The sequence below is a fragment of the Pteropus medius genome, unplaced genomic scaffold, assembly GCF_902729225.1.
Source record: "Pteropus medius unplaced genomic scaffold, Ma_sr-lr_union100, whole genome shotgun sequence".
In the NCBI taxonomy this organism is placed as follows: Eukaryota; Metazoa; Chordata; class Mammalia; order Chiroptera; family Pteropodidae; genus Pteropus; species Pteropus medius.
The window spans coordinates 2,336,363-2,355,027 of record NW_024346667.1 but is presented as its reverse complement, the minus strand read 5'-3'; the positions used below and the strand labels follow the sequence as shown (position 1 = coordinate 2,355,027).

At 35.9% G+C, this 18,665-nt stretch overlaps 1 protein-coding gene across 10 annotated transcripts in view; it reads left to right on the top strand.

Annotated features, from left to right (window-relative positions):
* The window catches only part of INPP4B (inositol polyphosphate-4-phosphatase type II B), a 557,518-nt gene that overhangs the window by 422,413 nt on the left and 116,440 nt on the right, over positions 1–18,665 (top strand). For all 10 annotated transcript variants that reach the window (XM_039875840.1, XM_039875842.1, XM_039875841.1 and 7 more), the window contains 3 exons: positions 6,254–6,384; positions 6,781–6,885; positions 15,679–15,787. In XM_039875840.1, the coding sequence (XP_039731774.1) occupies positions 6,254–6,384; positions 6,781–6,885; positions 15,679–15,787 (345 nt within the window). The remainder of the gene's footprint in view (positions 1–6,253; positions 6,385–6,780; positions 6,886–15,678; positions 15,788–18,665) is intronic.

Here is an 18,665-nt window from a genome sequence, read left to right as displayed (position 1 = left end):
TGAGTCAGCAGCCTAAGCTTAATAAAGTGAACATTCAGTCCTTTTTTCCCAATTTTCTTTATCTACCTGTTGGGCTCTTGGAAAATTAAAAGGAGTTGGAAACAGGTCGGAAGATTGGTTTCAGAGCTAGAACTCTAGCGAGAGTAAGAAATGAATTCATAAGAGATAGTGCATGTTTAGCCTGGCAGTGAATTTTTCAGAAAGAAATTTTGTTGTTGTAAGGCAGCAGTCGAAGGAGATATCTTTTGAAAGCAGAAGCTGTTGTTACTGTGAGTAAAATGACAGTAGTTATAGATGAAGAAGGAGGGTTTTTTTTAAGTACTTTTTTATGGATTAAAAATGTATTTACTCAGTTCATCTAGTTGGCCAGTCATACCAAAGGCTTAGTAAGATGTGTAATTATTTAAATATAACACCGATGTCAGATTCCTGTTTAAATAAATGTGGTGACGTGCAGACTGGACCACAGAGGCCACATCTATGGGTCTCATAATACTGGACACCACTATGCGCTTGAACATTTTTTAGAGAACCTCATTTACAATGCATTGCGTGTCTAGTATCTGTGTCATTGCAACTAAAAGATTCAAAAGTAAAAATGCCAAAATGTAATTTCATCTTTTGCTCAGGTGTAGTGTTAAAAGTACATGAAGGTTTACAAATGTTAGTTCTGGAAATCAGTGGCCAAGGTTCTGAACTCCTCTCATTCAACATGTGTTCTTTAAGTACCTTCAATAAACAAGGCACTCTGTTTGTTTGTTTGTTTGTTTTGTGTTTCTTTTTTGTACAGTGGAAAATCATATGGGGTGAGGAAAGAGTAGATATGGGGATTATAGTTAGAAAGCTTTATGGGATTTTAGTGACTCTGAAACTAACAAGTGGTTTCGTTTAGACGCCTCCATCTGTGAAACAAGAGGCTTCAGATTATTCTCTAAACTTCTTTCGAACTGGAACATTCTGTGAGTTCACAGTCGTCTTCCCTAACAGTATCAAAAAAGATATATTAAGTCTGGTATCCTATAACTTGGATAATCAAATAAGATATTTTGAGAATGGAGGAAGTGCTAAGAACTACAGTGGAATAAGGTGTAAACTGGTACATATGGTTACTCCATCTCTAACATATGACAAATAATGGGGGAAATCAGTAATTTAACACATACACAAACAGACCTTTTTCATCTATGCATATAAATAATTATTGTGTTATTGAACTATATTTATGCACATATCATTAAGACTTTTTGTCTAGTGCTCAACCAGCCAGTAATATGTAAATATAATATGTTAAGCCATTACTGGAGAAGCACAGTGAGTGTGTCAAAGGGAACACAGCAAGAGAGACGGAAGATCCCGACTGCGTTGCAAGCCCTTGGGTACATGACCGAGGACATCCAACGAGGACAAAAGTATTCGTGGTGAGAAATAATGCCGCCATGTGGAATCTTCTAGAAATCCAAATAGGAAAGTTTCAGCACAGACATGTAGGGTTCTGAAGTGTACCGGTGCTTCCTGTATCAGAGAAACCACTTGTCAAAAAGATAGACCCTGGTATGATATTGGGCCCTAGTAGAGACTGAACCCCTGAGGATGTGACACAAAGTGACTCTATAACTAGAGCTCTCCATTATGAACTGGGTATTGGCTTGATGTCATTGCATGGTGCAGGAGTAGTGTTTTGTTAGATGGGAGTGCCACATATGGAATCGGACTCAAGCAGATCTGGAAGGTATGAATACGTGTGTGTGTGTGTGTGTGTGTGTGTGTGTGTGTGTGTACATCATTATATATCATGGAGAGATGTCCCAGAGTCTCATGTCACTGACTTTGTGTCTTTACTTCTATTGCATGACACTTCTCTCTCCTCTCACGTCTATAGCCTCATAGAATTTTTCATATGATTAATTTATAGAAAGAGGAAAGAACTCAAAATCTTATAAAGATGGTTCAGCCTGAGGTGTTAGGTGGACCTTAAGGAAATCCACCCAGTGGACAGAGCTGCCAAACAGGATCGTTGTTATTCATTTAGAAGGAGAAATGACCTGAGGCACAGATATGCATCGAGTATTGGCAGAGTAAATGACTTCAAGGGCCTGGAAGAAATAAGACTAGAACATTGGTGACAAGGGGCCTGGGAAAGGGGTATGTGGATGAACTTATAGAAGAAAGCATAAAATGCCTATATACCTTAGAGCCATGCCCAGCAGAAAGCAAATACTAGAGAAGGCTCTTCACAACTAGATGGACGTTATCACCTGCCAGTGGGTATTAGCCAGGCTTTGTTCTTAATTACCTCGGAGTTTGTGCAATAGACCCATGAAGAGAGTGGCCTTGGTGTCAGACATGAGGGCAATGGATGGACCTAGGACATGCCCCCCCCACCCCCAAGGCTGATATAGCTCCTGTCACTGCTTAATGTGAAATGCCAGAAATAGATCAACATGGTACCATTCCTTGGCGGAAATCTGACAGCTAGCTGGTGGCAGATGTCTTAAGTTGGAGAGAGCAGCAATTCATCTCAAAGTTCAGGTTGGAGAGGGCAGCAATTCATCTTAAATAGGCGCAACGTAGTCCAAAAATGTGTTTGCCTTTTCTGCTCACAGTGCCACTGCTGGCACCCACATCTGATGGCTTATGGAATGCCTGATCCAATGACATGGTGTCTCACACAGCTTTGCTCCAACTAAAGCACACATGATACATCAAAGGAGGTGCAACAATGAGCTTGTAACCACTGCATGCTCCACCTCATGTGAAAGCCACAGACCTGATAAGACAGTGAAGTACTATTAATCATGAAATGCTCACTGTGGGAAAACCTCAGGATTGGGGCACCATTTTCCAGGATAAAGTTCGTATGCTAAACCAACAGCTGACGTAGGATGTTGTGCTCCCATAGCTAGAATACACAGCTACGAAAGTAAAGGTGGGCCTCTGTTACAATGAGTCACAGTGTCCCAGTTGTGGGTTCGTGCTTCCTTTCCTATGACTTTAGACTTCGCCAGTTAGAATCCTCATTCTTAGGGGATGGGTTTTGGCAGTTCTCTCAGGGGACCCATTAATGGTCGCACTTAACTAGAAGCTTTGATTAATTACATGGGACCGGGTTACCATGCATTCCTCATTGCAATGGACCAGCAAAGATAGTAAGAGATATCACACTCATCGCTGTGAGGACAGAGAGCTACTGTTTCTCAATCTGAGCAAAAAGAAATATGTCTGGAACTCAGAGGTGCTCCATGGACAGATATGAAATTACCTGGAAAATTACAGCAACCGAGATTCCATAAGAGCAAAGAAACTAAGGGCCTAATCCTTCAGGATTAAGGTTTCGGTAACCTCACAAAGCAGTACCCCAGACTAACTGAAGTGCCAGTGGAATATGAAGAAAATCTGGAACGAGTGGTAGAGGAGATTCGTGATGAATATCAATTAAGGCCCCAAGGATCAGCTGGAGTATTGCATATTGTAGCTTGGTTCACCACCTCTTTAAATCTTTGGGGAATTACAGCTGGTCACCGCTTTGAAAGCTTGCATTTGAACTTCCCTCTTGGGGAAGATATGAATGATGTTGTTTTATAGGCCATCTGGATATCAGAAAATAATGCAAGTGCATCTGAATCGTGCAAGGGAGTGCCTGGCCCGGGCCCAGTTTACGTGCTTTTCTGTACTGGCTCAACCCTTACATGTGTTTATGGTTTAACTAACCACTTACTCAATGAGAACCCCAGATATTGCCACCATTGTCACCTTATCCTTTAACACCACCACCTACATCAGCCTCTGTCAAGATGAAGACCAGGTATTGGCAGACCCCAATGGCATCTACCGTAGAAGGATCCATCGTGGCTTTGGCACCTCTGTCGTATCAGACCAGACCCGGGAAAGTTCTGTCTCCACTGGGATTTTGCTTCCCCAGTGGCTGTCCAAAGGAGACCAGTTATGCAACCAGAAGTACAAAGGAGGTAACGTCCCATAGCGTGAATCTTTACCAGTAAAATCTAGAAGATGATAAGGAACTGGCACATGAATCTCTCTTCATCCATCTAACGAACTGTTCCAAGTTGCACAGATTCCATAGGACTTCTCTAGAACTGTTCCACAGGACCTCGTCACCAGCCATGTTTTCTCGTGACGTTCTGCCCAGCTCAGTAACGGACCACCTCAAGTCTGCTTCCTCCTCTTCCTGCGGCATTTCTCTTCTTACCTCTTTTATGCTTACCTGGGATTGCTGAGTTTCAGGCTCCGCCTTCTAGAGAACCTGGATTGAGATATAAAGCAAGACCCGTAAACTCCAAAGGTTTTGTTCATTGAGTAACAAATTAAAATATAGCATAAACAGCTCTAACCTTCCCAGTGGAAAAGTGTACTGATTTGGGTGCCCCTAATTATCTTCTCTCTTCATCTATCTTAATGTATTAAAGTAATGAATTTCTTTTATCTTTTTTTAAACTTATAATTCTTTCTTACTCTGCCCCACTTTGTTTTATAACTTCTTCATCACTCTACTTTGGTTTATTCCACCTTTATTCTATAGTTCCCCTATATTTGAACTCTTTTGATGCAAAGATACCTCATGTTGGTTATTTGTCTCTTTCAGAATGTGTACCTTTTTCATGCCATCTCTTAGAATAAACAGGCAGTAAACACCAGGTTTGACTTATCCCAGTTTATCTCAAGTCACTCTCCACAGAACACTAAACTTTTCTGATCACACGTTGCCAGGCTTCTCTTGGTCAAAGAGGAATGCACTACCCCAGGATCCCACAATGTGGCCAGGGCCTTCACTATCACACCTCTCTTTTAATTATTATTTCTAATATAGATTCAGAGACAATAGAAATTGTAAACCTATTAGTATTAAACATCTATCAGTGCATCTATTCAACAGGAACGCTTAACTAATATTTCTATTATAAGTGTATAGTAGAAATACGGCCTTACATGATAAGTTGATATATTACACTTGTTATCCACCTCAGGTTTGACCTAATTGCCCAGATTCTTCTAGACTTGGATATCTCAAGTTTGGGGAGTTATTTGTTTGTTTTGGTTGTTGCGGTTTTGTCCTGAGTCTACATACCCCGCTATTTGAGTGTACACAGACTCACCGATTTTTCAACTTCCCATCCTACCCCTGCTTTGAACATGAACTTTCTTTATTCTCATTGTCTATTGATTAATTACTTCTCCCATAAATGTTGTGTGATGAAAGCTAATCTATGGAAAAGTTGAAAATGAGATTAATGTTCACAAAAATTTGAAAGACCTCAGATGAAAGATATAGCAATATTAGATCGCATTCCCATTGAAATAAACAAATGCAGCTACAAACATTCGAAACCAAGTCACATTTTTGCACGCCATCCATTACTCTTGAATTTAACAGGATGTTAAAGATTCTACATCTTCTGAATTTATTAGCTTAGTATTTAGCATGTTTCACAGCCAAAATAGCAAAGAAGGTTCATTATTGCTGGTTAAATTAGACTCATGAAAATGTTGTTGGTAAAAGGTTACAGAAATGAATAAGAGATCTAACCAAGCAGCATATTCAATCATTTATCATTATAATTTAAAAAGGCATTCTGATAATTTAAATTAACGTGGCTAAAGGGTAGAGAATTAGATAAAAGTTAGTAATTAAAACCTAAATGGCATGATTAGCTCTCCTTTTTGATATAAAAGGGACAAGACATATGCAGTATTAAATTGTCCTCTCGGGAGAAACAGCCAATAATATACCTGATCATACCATTTATGGGTTTAAAATATATATATATTTTTAATATATATATAATATGTAATATATATATATATATTTCTATTATATATAAACTAGATTACTCGAATATCTTGCGTTCCCTCAGACATAGTCAGATTTCATTTTGGATGGCCAAAGGCTAGAACTTAGACATTTTTCTGTTGAGGTTTAATGTTTGTTTTTTAACTAATGGTCATTATATATATATAATGGATACTAAGTCTGCTATCTGTGAAATTTTTATTAATGAATTTAACCTACCTGTTTTTTCTCTTTAATATACAGAACTTTTAATGTTTGTACGGCCTAACCTATTCATATCTTTCTTTGCATTAAAATGTTTTTTTCTCCCATAAAAAGTGCGTAGAGCTTTCCTGAAAGGGATGGCGAATCAATTTCTTATTACTTTGGCAATCTTGATTAAGCAACTCAGTGTCTATGGACTTAAGATCAAAATAAATATTTTATCCTCTTTTCCATTCTTAACAGAAACCAGGAACTGAAAGAACTTGGTGAACTTTCTCCACACTGGGACAATTTGCGGAAAAACGTCCTCACTCACTGTGATCAAATGGTGAATATGTACCAAGACATTCTGACAGAACTTAGCAAGGAAACAGGTGTGAGAACGATAACTTTGCATATTCAAACTTAATTGCCCTTCACGTATGTTATGTGAAAACAATAATAAACATTGTTATGGACATAGAAAAGCCAATATTTAAAAAAATACCTTTTATTTCTATCTCTACTATCTTGGCATGAAAAATAACAAAGAAAAAATTGCACTATTTTATCTCATGGTATTATTATAAACATAACTGAGTTTTTCAAAATATTACATTTCTGAGAAGAAAATGAACCCAAGAGTAACAACCCATATAGCTGTTACTCTCTCTGAAATTTTCGTAACATTTTTCTTTGTCAAATTTTCTTTTCAGCATACAGGCGGGCACACACACACATACACACACACTCATATATTTACTAATAATGTTCAATTTTTTTCCATCTAGGGTCCTCTTTCAAATCAAGCAGTAGCAAAGGAGAGAAAACATTAGAATTTGTTCCAATAAATCTACATCTACAGAGAATGCATGTACACAGTCCTCACTTGAAAGGTAGGATATAGTATTCTTTTTTAAATGGGCAAATTATTTTAGTATGAACTCCTTTAAAAATCTTGACTATTGGCAGAATTTATCATTTACACAGTTATATAAAGATGAAGATGACACAATTGAAACTAATAACTCTAAATGCTACAAAAAGGACTATTCGCTGCTATGTTTCTGGGCAATACTTTATAAATGTGGCACCTGAACTGAGTTACAAATGAATGTGCAAAATGAATATTAGCTTTATTAAGTAGTATCAGAGGTGGCTAATAGCTACCAATTGTGTTACTGTTTGAATTAGAAAAAAAGAAAACAAGACTTGTTCATTGTGTACCTGTCTTGAGAAACCAAAGCCCAGAGGTGGACTCATATGCCGTTTCTCTGACTTAGGGGTAACATTAAGAGAATCACCCCACTTTACCTATAAGAAGGAGGTTTATCAGATAGAGAGTGAGAGAGTATTTTGATGTACTCAGTTGTAAGAAATATTTTTCAAGGAAAAACATGTAAGTTTTCATATATACATACCTGAATGGGGTCCAGAGTGAACAATATGATGTTGCATTTATTGCCACTCTACATAATTCCTTGCCATTTCTTAATAACATATATTTTACAATATTCTTTGCCTCTCACTTTTTTTTAACTTACTGTTATAGCCATTTTTATGCATATTTAGGGTGAGCGTCTGCCCCTATTTAGCAGCAAAGTCCCATATTATGCATGTGTCCCAGCATCCTTGTTAAAAATGCGATTTACTTCCTCCCCACCCCTCCCAACCCCCGAAGTCTACCTGTTTGAATGATAAATACTCTGATCATCCTACTAGTACCCATCTTCCTAGGGAGCCAAGTGACTTTATCATCAAATTCTTCTTCAGTGTATTGACACACACATGCCAAACCCACACAGATACATCTAAAGATGCATTCTAGCATCTTATTTTGTGGCCATGGTCACAATATATAGGTTGCAGGTTTTTAAAAGTTAAAATGAAATCTCTATTCTGCTTTAGCATCATCTGAAATTTTGTAAATTAAAAAATAAAACATTTTCCTAAGCTTGTACGTACTGATTGTGTATGCACAAACCAGCTAATGTGCAAGTTTAAGTATAGTCATAATCATTCTGATGTGCAATTTTATTATCTTTGGTATCCCTTATCAACTATCTGAAATTTTAGCTTAGATCCTCTTAACTAAAATTATATTAAATGAAAGAATTGAAATAAAAATTAGATGAATTGGCCTAATGTCTGCCAGTAGTTAGAACATAACATGCAATTGTTTTAAAAATGATCAAAATCAGAGTATCAACAAGTAATGAAGCAGAAATACTTAAAAGCTATTTAACAATCAATGTTTTCTTTCTAATGGCCAATATGAAGAGACTTTTAGGATATAGTAAAAAGTTTATATATTTTGGAATAGAACAGGACAGAATTGCAGCTTTGCCACTTTTTATATATGACCTTAAGTCTGTTATTTAATCTTCCTAAACGATGTTGCTGTCTTCCTGATTAAGTGAATTGGAGTATGTAAAACACCTAGAATGAACAATAAGGGTTTCCGTTATACATGTGGCTTTTGCTATAACAAAATGGATCTATAAGTTTTATCAGGACTGTTAGAATTGGAGAAAAGCAATCAGCTAAGAGCCTATTAAGAAACAATACCATCTTGAAAGAAGGAAGTAGCCAGATTTAGAGGAAAGATGATTTAGAGAGGCATTTTGGAAAAATCATCATATGCAAGTACTTAATGACTGATAGAATGAGGAAATGGGAGAAAAATATGACCTGGGGTTACAAGCGTAGATGGATAGACCTTTCATCAAACCAGATAGTCCATTGGACCCAAATTGATAGGAATTTATCTTTAAATGTGCATTCAAATATCTGGTGATGATCCTTAAAATATTTCCACCAAACCAAGAGAAATTATTATGTAAGTGGTCTTTTATTTCATATTCATTTCTTGAAACAACAGAATCATTTACAGTTTGCCGTTTTTTCCAAAATACTATCTGAAAAATAGTCTATGTCAAGCTAGGTTAAATACAGTGCATTTAGTTTCTGTTTCTCTAATTTGAAAGGAAGAAACTCTCAACTAAAAGAAAGAAATTTAGAAAAGCAAACAAAATTTCTCCTAATTAGTTTGGTTTGGGATATATGTCATTTTCCTAGAGCTGCTGTAACAAAGGACCAACAACTGGGTGTCTTAAACAATGGAAATGTATTGTTTCACGGTCTTAAAGCCAAAGTCCAAAATCAAAGCGTTAACAGAGCCAAGCTCCCCCGGAACCAATGGAGGAATCTTTCTTTGCCTCCTCCTAGCTCCGATACATGGCTGGCAATCTTTTGTTTACATTGATTTGTTGATGCATCACACCGATCCTGCATCTTCACATACTGTTCCCCTGTGTGTCTTTATATCATCGCCTCTGTGTGTGTGTCTGCCTCTGTGTCCAAATTTCCCCTTTAAGAACACCAGTTATATCAAATTGGGACCCACCCTAATGGCCTGATTTCAACTTGGTTACATCTGTAAAGACCCTATTTCTGAATAAGGTCAGATTCTAAGATACTTTCTTGGGGGGCACAATTCAAACTATAACAGGATATATGAAGGAATCTTTTTTTATTTTTGATAATAAATAACAAGCAGTAGAGAGAAAAGCAAGATGTTTATGTTGTAGAACTATGGCGCACCTCATAAACTAGAGAATTTTTGACATAGTAGTTTTTAGAAAGACTGGTTCCTCTCTTTGAAGACTTAAGGAGAAAATGTGAGAAAAGACTAGATATCCTAACAGCCAAGAATTAATGCAAAGGTGTTGGCTTTTTCCCTAGGCTACACATGTATTTAGTGTGTGTGTGTGTGTGTGTGTGATACATATCATGTTTATAAATTAAATAATAATTTATATGTTTTAAAAATACTTTTTGAAGTTATTATTTGAATTCAGAATTCAGATAAAGTAAGTGCTTTATAGACTAGATCACCAACATATGTTGTAATAGAAATTGAAAACTTGACTGAATTTTGGGGGCCTTGCCACTAACTTCTTTGACTTTGACCAAGTTAATAACCTCTCTGAGCTTTGGTTTACTTATTTGCGAAATAAAACAGTTAAACGTTATAGGTGGTCATCAATCAAATGTTCTACTTGCTTATATAACATGTATTTATATGTATTGAATTGCAGTTAAATTTATTTAAGACCCATGGTTACTGATTTAAATGTTTAGCTGAATTATAGACAACATTTTGCAAGGTAATGATGCAAGAAAGATTGGCCAAGCCTTGGTATTTCACTGGTGAGTTATTTCGTTATAGTCTACATTTATTTTCCTTCTTACCATTAGTAAATCGTGTCTATTCGCATTTGATTAATAATGCTTGCTATATTTGAAGAGGCAGCTTTGCAAACAATAGCAGGCAGATTTACCAAATACGTGGCTAATGTCTTGCTATTGAAACAAGTAACTGAGCAGAACTAATGTTGTCATGTCTCATCCTGACAAATGAAATCACTTTCATTTAACTTTGAGCGCCCCCAGACCCATTAAGTTAATTTTTCATACTTATTCACTATTTAAATTAAATGCAACAAATAGAACCCCCACCACAACAGAGATCTTATGCAGCAGTGACAACAGCAACAAAAATAAAACCCTGAAATAAAGACCAAAATTCCATCCTCCAATATAGCTCAGTAGATTTTATTTTCTTGGAAAATCAGTTGTGAATAGTATAAAATATGGATTTTTGTGATGTTATAATATTTATATGTTTTATATGTTATAGATATATAATAGCATATTATAGCAAAATAAAAGAAAGAGGGGAAGGGAGGAAAGAAAGAAAGACAGAAAGGAGGAAGGAAGGAAGGGGGAGAGAAGGAAGGAGGAAGGGAAGGAAAGAGGGAGGGAGGGAGGAAAGGAGAGAGAGAGAAGAGAAAGTGAGAGAAAGAACGTACTATATGATGCCATAAAGCTGTAGTTGGAATCACGTACATTGGCCAGAATTTTCTGAAGGAAGGAGCAAACAAGAGGAGCTATTCGGAGCTCCCTGGTTTCTGTATCTCAAGAGTTTGGGTATATCACCTCATCGATGAAGCATAATTACCTTTAGATATGTTTAACGATAATGCCAAATTGCTTGGACTATTTTGAAACAGATTTTCCATAAAAATCCCTATGCTCTTATGATTCATGTCAAAGTCATATTGTAGGCCATTTTGAAGTCAGGATTATGCTTAAATTATTCCTTGAAATGAGATCAGCATGTCTACATTTTTTTTATTATTATTATTAGCACTATTTTTATGGTTGTAGGAATTTTAAAGAGATCTTCTGGGAAAAAATAGACTTATTATCTCATTTCTATTATTAAACGACTTTTAAAAGGCTATGAGGCAGCCCTATTATTAAATTTCAAACCAATCTAGTATCTTTAGCTTGATGAGACTTGAGATCTACTTCTCTATTATGTTGTGTACTATACCATTTTCACAAAGGCCAAAGACAATTTTTGACATATAAAATATCAAAGAAAGGAGACACACAGATTATACTTTTTGAGAAAGAAAAAGAGTCCTTTAACTTTTTTTGCTTCAATTTTTATAAAATAAAATGCCAACCTGGATTTTTACAATTGTCTCTTAGTACCAAAAATCTGAAAGCTTTTAATATACACAGTTAAGGGCTATTCATATCACAAAGCTACCTAATTTAAAGAACAAGATAAAATAGGGAAAATTTTTTTTAAATGAGACAGAAATCAATGATCATCGGATTGTTATCTTATAATTTTAGAATTTTAATTGATTTTTTTTTGTATAATATCTACTCTCTTCCTGAGGAAAACAATCAATTGCTATTAATTCTACCTAAATTTGAAGGAGTACAACTGCTCCAGCCAAGAATGAACATGGCACTTTAAGGGTATACATATCATTCTTTGTTAACTAAACTAAGAAACGAGGGAATGAATCTCAAGGTATACATAGATCTATCTACTATTTTTGTAGTCATTAATTGCAAGTGAAATTTAAGGATGAAGGGACCAAAAGAGATAGCTGTTCCAATACAGTGATATTGATAACTGATAATTATCAAATAACGGTTGGAAAATATTAAGACTCCCTGGAGTCTTGTATTGAGTTACAGGAATTTCTTACATGTTTTGGAGGTTAACCACTCATCAGATACATGGTTTGCAAACGTTTTCTCTTATTCTATATGTTGCCTTCTCACAATATTGTTTCCTTAGCTATGCAGAAGCTTTTTAGTTTGATGTAGTCATACTTGTTTATTTTTGTTTTTGTTGCTTTAATGTAATATCTATGAAATGATTGTTAAGACCAATATTATGAAACATTTTCCTCCTTTTTTTTCCCAGATGTTTTACAGTTTTAGGTCTTATGTTTAAGTCTTTAATCCATTTTGAGTTGATTTTTGTGCACGCTGTAAGAGAAGGGTCTAATTTCATCTTTTGGCATGTGTATAATCATAAGATCTGTTATTTCATTGAATATGATACATGGATGAGTGTGCGGTCATCTTTAAACCCTGGAGATATGTATATTCCAGACTCTGATATGTTTTCTTTTCTGTATAGTATATCTAAACTTTTTATTCTTCAATTAAGAATATCAATTCCTTATATAATCTAAAGACAAATAAGACACTGAATTCAGGCTCAAAACATTTATATATTTATTAACATTTACCAAACACCTACAACATGCATGATATCGAGACATGTGAATGTTCTTTATTAATGCTTGAAATATATGAAGAGAGATATAAATATTGAAGCCTGTGTTTTGGGCAGAGTGACTGAATGGCCACCCGCAGGAGAATGCTGGGAGGCTAGGACTGAAGAGGCGGTAGTAATCCTGACAAGAAATGAGCAAGGTCAGAATTAAGCTAAAGAGAGTTCACAGTGATGAGAGAGAATTAAATTTTGGCAACAGAGTTGTTAGACCTGATCAGATAAAATGTTGAGGGTGAGAGAGGATTTGAGAATATCTTGAGATCTTGAGAATTTTTGTCTGGGCAGCTTAAAGGGATGTGGTATCTGTACCGGTCACAGGGAACCAGGGAGGAAGAGCAATTTGAAAGAGAACAAGCGAAGTTTAATAGCTGGTTGACATCCAGAGACGTTCACAAGGCAGTTAGGAATGGGATTATTTAGCGTGGAAGAGGGCTGAACTAGCCAGAGATGGATATTTTATAGGCTGCAGTAAAAATGTAGTGTTGAAACCCATAAATAGAAGATAGGATGGATATAAGTAAAAGTCAAAACTTGGGATATGTAAAAACTTGTTTATAACTTTGAAAGTATTTTACTATAGATTCAAAAAACACAAACCCCTTCATTTAGATTTTAAAATAATCAGCCCTTTATTATGAACAGAGGGTATTCGAATAACTTACGTCTCTTCCTTTACCTGCCACTTCAAAATCTCTTGGTTCCTTCATAGTTGACTAGTAGTCCCCAGAGCAGTGAAGTGGATGAATAAAAAGTTTCTGTGCCTAGAACGTAGCTTGGAAAATGCTGGAACTCTGGAGATTTACAGTGAAGCTAATAAAGCTTAAGTTGAGGGCCTTCGTGTGCATAGGCCTCTTATAAGACCATGCAAGGGGCCCTAGCAATATACTGTGGTCAGATGTTTTTGCAAATCTTGCAAAAGTAAGGTATTTGAACCTCTATCAATTAAGAATGCTGTCTCCACTCAAATTTTCCCTTTCTTCATTCTTCCCTCTGGTTGGGTGGGTTTGGAGAGGCTACAAACTTTTTTGGATTCAGTGAGCCTACAGACTTTTTTTTTTTTTTTTTGAAAATCAGTTAGGAAAACATTTAGTTTGTGCTTAGTGGGACATGTGTATAGTTTTTAGTCACCAGTATATCGTTGGTATTACTGGTCACCCAGGTGTTGACAGAAATGCAGAGTATTTCACTGCAGCATCGTGATGATTCTTCTTTTTGCATTTAGCTTAAATTAACAGAGGAATTGATTCTGTTCAGAACATTGCACCTCAATATCACTCTCCTTTTCAGACTGAAAAGTTTATGGAGAAATAAGTCAAAGTTAAAATATCACCTTTCTTTGCTTAATTGGCGGAATTACTTTTTTGTAGAAAAAATAATCATCGTAGAGAATACCAAATGCTTACCACTTTCAACTACTTTCAATTCCATTTTCTAGCCGAGGAAACAGACATAAAGAGGTTAAGTAATTTTCCCAATGCCACGCAATTTCTCGGTGGCAAAGCAGGTATCCAGAGCCCGTGATGAGGTTTTTCCAGTCAGTCACTCAAACCTCTGGCTCTCCATCGTTGGAGTAGAAAGAAGTCTGAAGACCTTGGGTCTAAGGCCTTTGAAACTTTAGACAAAGCAGGTAACTTCTCAAGGTCGTCAGAATTCCCATCAGATTAATGAAGGTGGGCTAGAAGTTAGCGCTGTTAGCTTTTGGATGATCTCATGACCATTTGAGAAAGCTGTGACCCCTTTCCATGAAGTAGAACAGATGCACTTATACAATTTGTGTTTCTTCATGGACACCTGAAACCCTTTTTTCAATCCCTGGACAAAAAATTCCCCTGGACAAAAAAAAAAAAGATCTTTAAATTTTACGCAAGTCTATATTCTGCTATTTTAAGAAAAGCTTATCACTAGTGTATTAGCGACTTTTTAAAAGGACAAGAGATTACTGCTCCAGTGATTGTTCTATATCTGCTTTACTGATGTGTTGGTTTGGATTGTATTCTATTTTTTGTGACCTGAGTTCTCTGAATGCTGCTGAGGTCTTTCTCTTGAAGACATTTTTTATTAAGAAAAATATTACAGGTACAATTAGATCGAACCACTATGGAGAAGTTATGGTGTTTACCTAAAGCTAATAAAATAATTTTTTGTATTCCCTGTAAATGAGATATGAAAAATAGCCAATGTGTCAATAGCAAAATCAATTTGAAAAGGATCTACTGTGAAATTATATTTCTCAAATAAAATGTAGTTTAACAAGAGGGCACTCACTCTGTCTTCCTTCTTATGGGGATACTTTTCATTAGTATGTAAGAATGATGGCATGTTTTGAAGCCATAAACTTAATATGTATGAAACTTGATGGTTTTCAAATCAAATTATTGAGTTTCAATTTAAATGTATAGATTTTTTGTTTTAAAAAAAGTATCTTGCTAGAAAATAGATCAAGACGCATTTTGTGTATTCCTTCTGTCACCTAAGAAAATTACAAAAACATGCGTTAAAATTGTGTAAGATTTAGTATACACAGGCAGGAAACTATATAGATTTTTAAAAAATATCCCAGTACTGTTCTGCCCTTGAACCGAAATGCCTTAATGTTTTGGTTCTTTTCTCTGTAAATTTTGGTTAAAAGATTGTTCCTTATTGTTGAATTTCAATATGATTGCAAATTAAATGATGCAAAACTCCACAAAGTAAAATACTCAAAAGACCAATTAACATGTTATCTCAGTAAGTAACAGAAGAATGAAAGAACATACTGTTCTACACAGTAGCATATAATTAAGATGTAGTCATAAATCAAGGAAATATTATAACTTGTTTAGGTGCACAGGTGGCTTTTAGAAAGATTGATTAGCTCCTCTTGCCCTCTTGAGACGCGAGTTCATAGTTATTCCTGAAAAATTAAACAGAATAATGTCTCAAACTTTCAACAGTGTGTATGCTTCAGTGCAAACAACATGCTGGGGAAAATATGTTTGCAAAGTGCTCATCTCCTCATCCATTCCCGTTACAGATGCTCTCTATGACGTCATCACCGTGGGAGCCCCAGCCGCCCATTTCCAGGGATTTAAGAATGGTGGTCTTCGCAAACTACTCCACAGATTTGAAACGGAAAGAAGAAAGTAAGTAATGATTAGGTTGCATCGATGATATTATCTTCCTTTGGGGGAGGTTATACATATTTAGAATAAAGAAGCTTGGTCCATCACAATGAATAGTTCTTGCATCTCAACCCATTTAGTATCTTAAAGTTGTTGAATTTCCAAAAAAACGCTTGAGCAGAAATTAAATTAGAATAAATGTGTTGCTTATAGAGTAGCTCTGTGCTGGCAGAAAATTGTTCTGGAAGCCAAGCTACTAAAAAATAATATTCTAATATCAATTATTCTCATTCAAAGGAATTCAGATAGAGATTTAGTTGAAAACATACTCTAACTGTAAAGCCAAAGACACCTAATGGCTATCACGAGTCCTAATCTGTGACTCTGACCATATGAGTGATGTCCACTGTGGTGTTAGGCCAGGCATATAACTTCTGTTATTTAATTGTGCCATTTGAAAAAGAGACATCAGTATGGAACTCTATCAGTTGAGTAATGAGATTAAAAGAGGTAACACTCTCTTAGAGAAAAGGCATGACACAAAACCCCACACTGTTATTTATAATTCTAATATACTTTCTCAACTTTTTTTTTGGCAACTTTAAAATATTGCATCAGTAGTTTATCCCCCATGTACAGACTAATCACATTTATCCTGTTACATTCTCTGGCTTTGACTATACTCACGTAAACCGAAAAGAGTATTATCCAAGTACGAAGGGTAATTTTACTTTTCTTTTCAAGTAGTTACTTTTCTTAGATTAAGAACCTGCATTTTGAAAGTTAGGGGAAATGGTTACTCTGTAGTCATAATTGTGTTGGTAATAGTATTAGAAAATCTGAGCGGCAAAACCAGAATCTTCTTTTATTTTACAGAATTATCTCATTTATCACATAACACATTGTTATTAGGTGTTCAGATGTTCAGAACAAAAGCATTAAAGGGGAGTTAGAATTGAATAACTGATATACTATTTTATAAATTATATAAAATAACAATGCTTCCGCATTTTAATTTTTCTCTTATTTCAAAGAAATAGACTGTGGTACAATACTATTAACTCAGCTACAGTCGCTATTCAGATTTTTCCAGTTTTTTAGGTTGTGTTTTTTTGTTTTGTTTTGTTTTGGTGGTGGGAGGATATATACTACCATGAAATGGTGTCACAGGTATAGGTTAAAGTAATCACGACCATAATCGTCATCAAGAACTGTTCTCATACTACGATGAAACTCCTCCACTCCTTCAGGTCATGTAGTCACGCCCTCCCCCAAACCCCGCTGCTGCAGAAAGCTGTTCCGTTGTCTTATCATTGCAACAGGGAGTGAAAGTCAAGTTCAAACCAGGGGCTGTGAAGGGAGAGGCACCTCCAGTTTAATTCATGGGGTTTAGAAGGCAGCTCAGTCACAGATCCCATGGGGAAAGGGATGCCGTCTCTTTACTGAAATGAGAATGAGCGTGGAAATAGATTTCTGCCCATGAGCTCCACTGGGGGTGATGTTTCTCGCTGACCCCCTGCTGCACATCCTTTGAGTGGGGAAGGGATACTGCCTTTTCATGATATTTGCCCCCAGCATACACAAGTACAGTTAAAAGTTTTCTGTTCTGTTCTGTCCCTCTTCTACGAGTCCTTTGGCTTCTATGGGATGCTATTTTTAGTTGGCATTTTGCTGCATTGAGGGCTTCTCTAGCACCCAAGTTGAGATATATGGGAAGCAAGAGAAGAAACCCATGGAACTCACTGTCATTAAGGCTCGTAGCTGATGTGCCTTCTTTTCCTCATCTCTTAAAATCTTCTGATAAATGACTTACATGTTTTGTCTAGAGCATTGTGTGTGTGTGTGATTAGCAGAAGTAATATAGGTTGTTTTTATTCCATCTTGTCCAGAACTTGAAGGCTCTACCTTGAGAATTTACTTAATCTGTTTTCTCAAATTTTAAAGAGCATAACAATTAGAAGAATGAAAACTGTTCACAGGGCACCCAGGATATAGTTGACCATATAAAGCATCAGTATGTGAAACGAGAAACATAATACCCTATAATTTCATAAAATAGCACTATATGCTACTGGCAAAGAAAAATGTTGAGTTGTATGGCTAGACTCTGAATAAAATTTCTTGAGTTTTAAATATCTGCATGAATATCTGAATTCGTCACTATTCTCCACCTCATTGATATATTTATATACACAGAGAGACACACATAGCCTAGGATCAAATTTACAATATAGACAAAAGTGTGTCTAATGCTTGTAAACATTGATTTGCTTTAGGTTTTTATGTGTGTTATAGATCCTATTGTTTATTGATAACTTTGTTGATAAAATACAATATTTTAATTAAAAAATAAGTTGGTGTATATTTTAAAAGTATTCTTCATAGGGTAGTGGTATGGGACAAATATGGCTTGCAGAGGCAATGTACAGATGAGTATAGTATCAGCCTGTCCTCATCAAGTTAAGAGCCGACCTGAGCAAAGACTTCTTGCCCAAAGTGATATCACACTATGCAAATCATTTTCCCACAAACTTTTTCAGCCATGAATATTGCATTTGTTAGTCAAAAGCAGTAATAGAGGAGTAAATATGACTATGAAACGAGTAATTTAGACTTACAAGTTTACACTGGGCAATGCAGAAAATCACATAGTGAAAGAAGTTTTCTTTGCCTCTTTTTTATTTTTTATTTTTGATACCCTCCCCCAACCCCCCACCGCCCCTAAAGAGAGTCAAGTCTTTTTTTAGGCCAGTTTTTAGGAGAACTACTACAGCCATTGTACTTCTTCATCTTCATTTATTTTCTTCTCAGCTAAGCCAGTGAAATACTGTCACCTGAGAACAGATGTAATTTATGTCTGCTCCTTAGTGATCTATTATTGGATGAATACATTGACCAC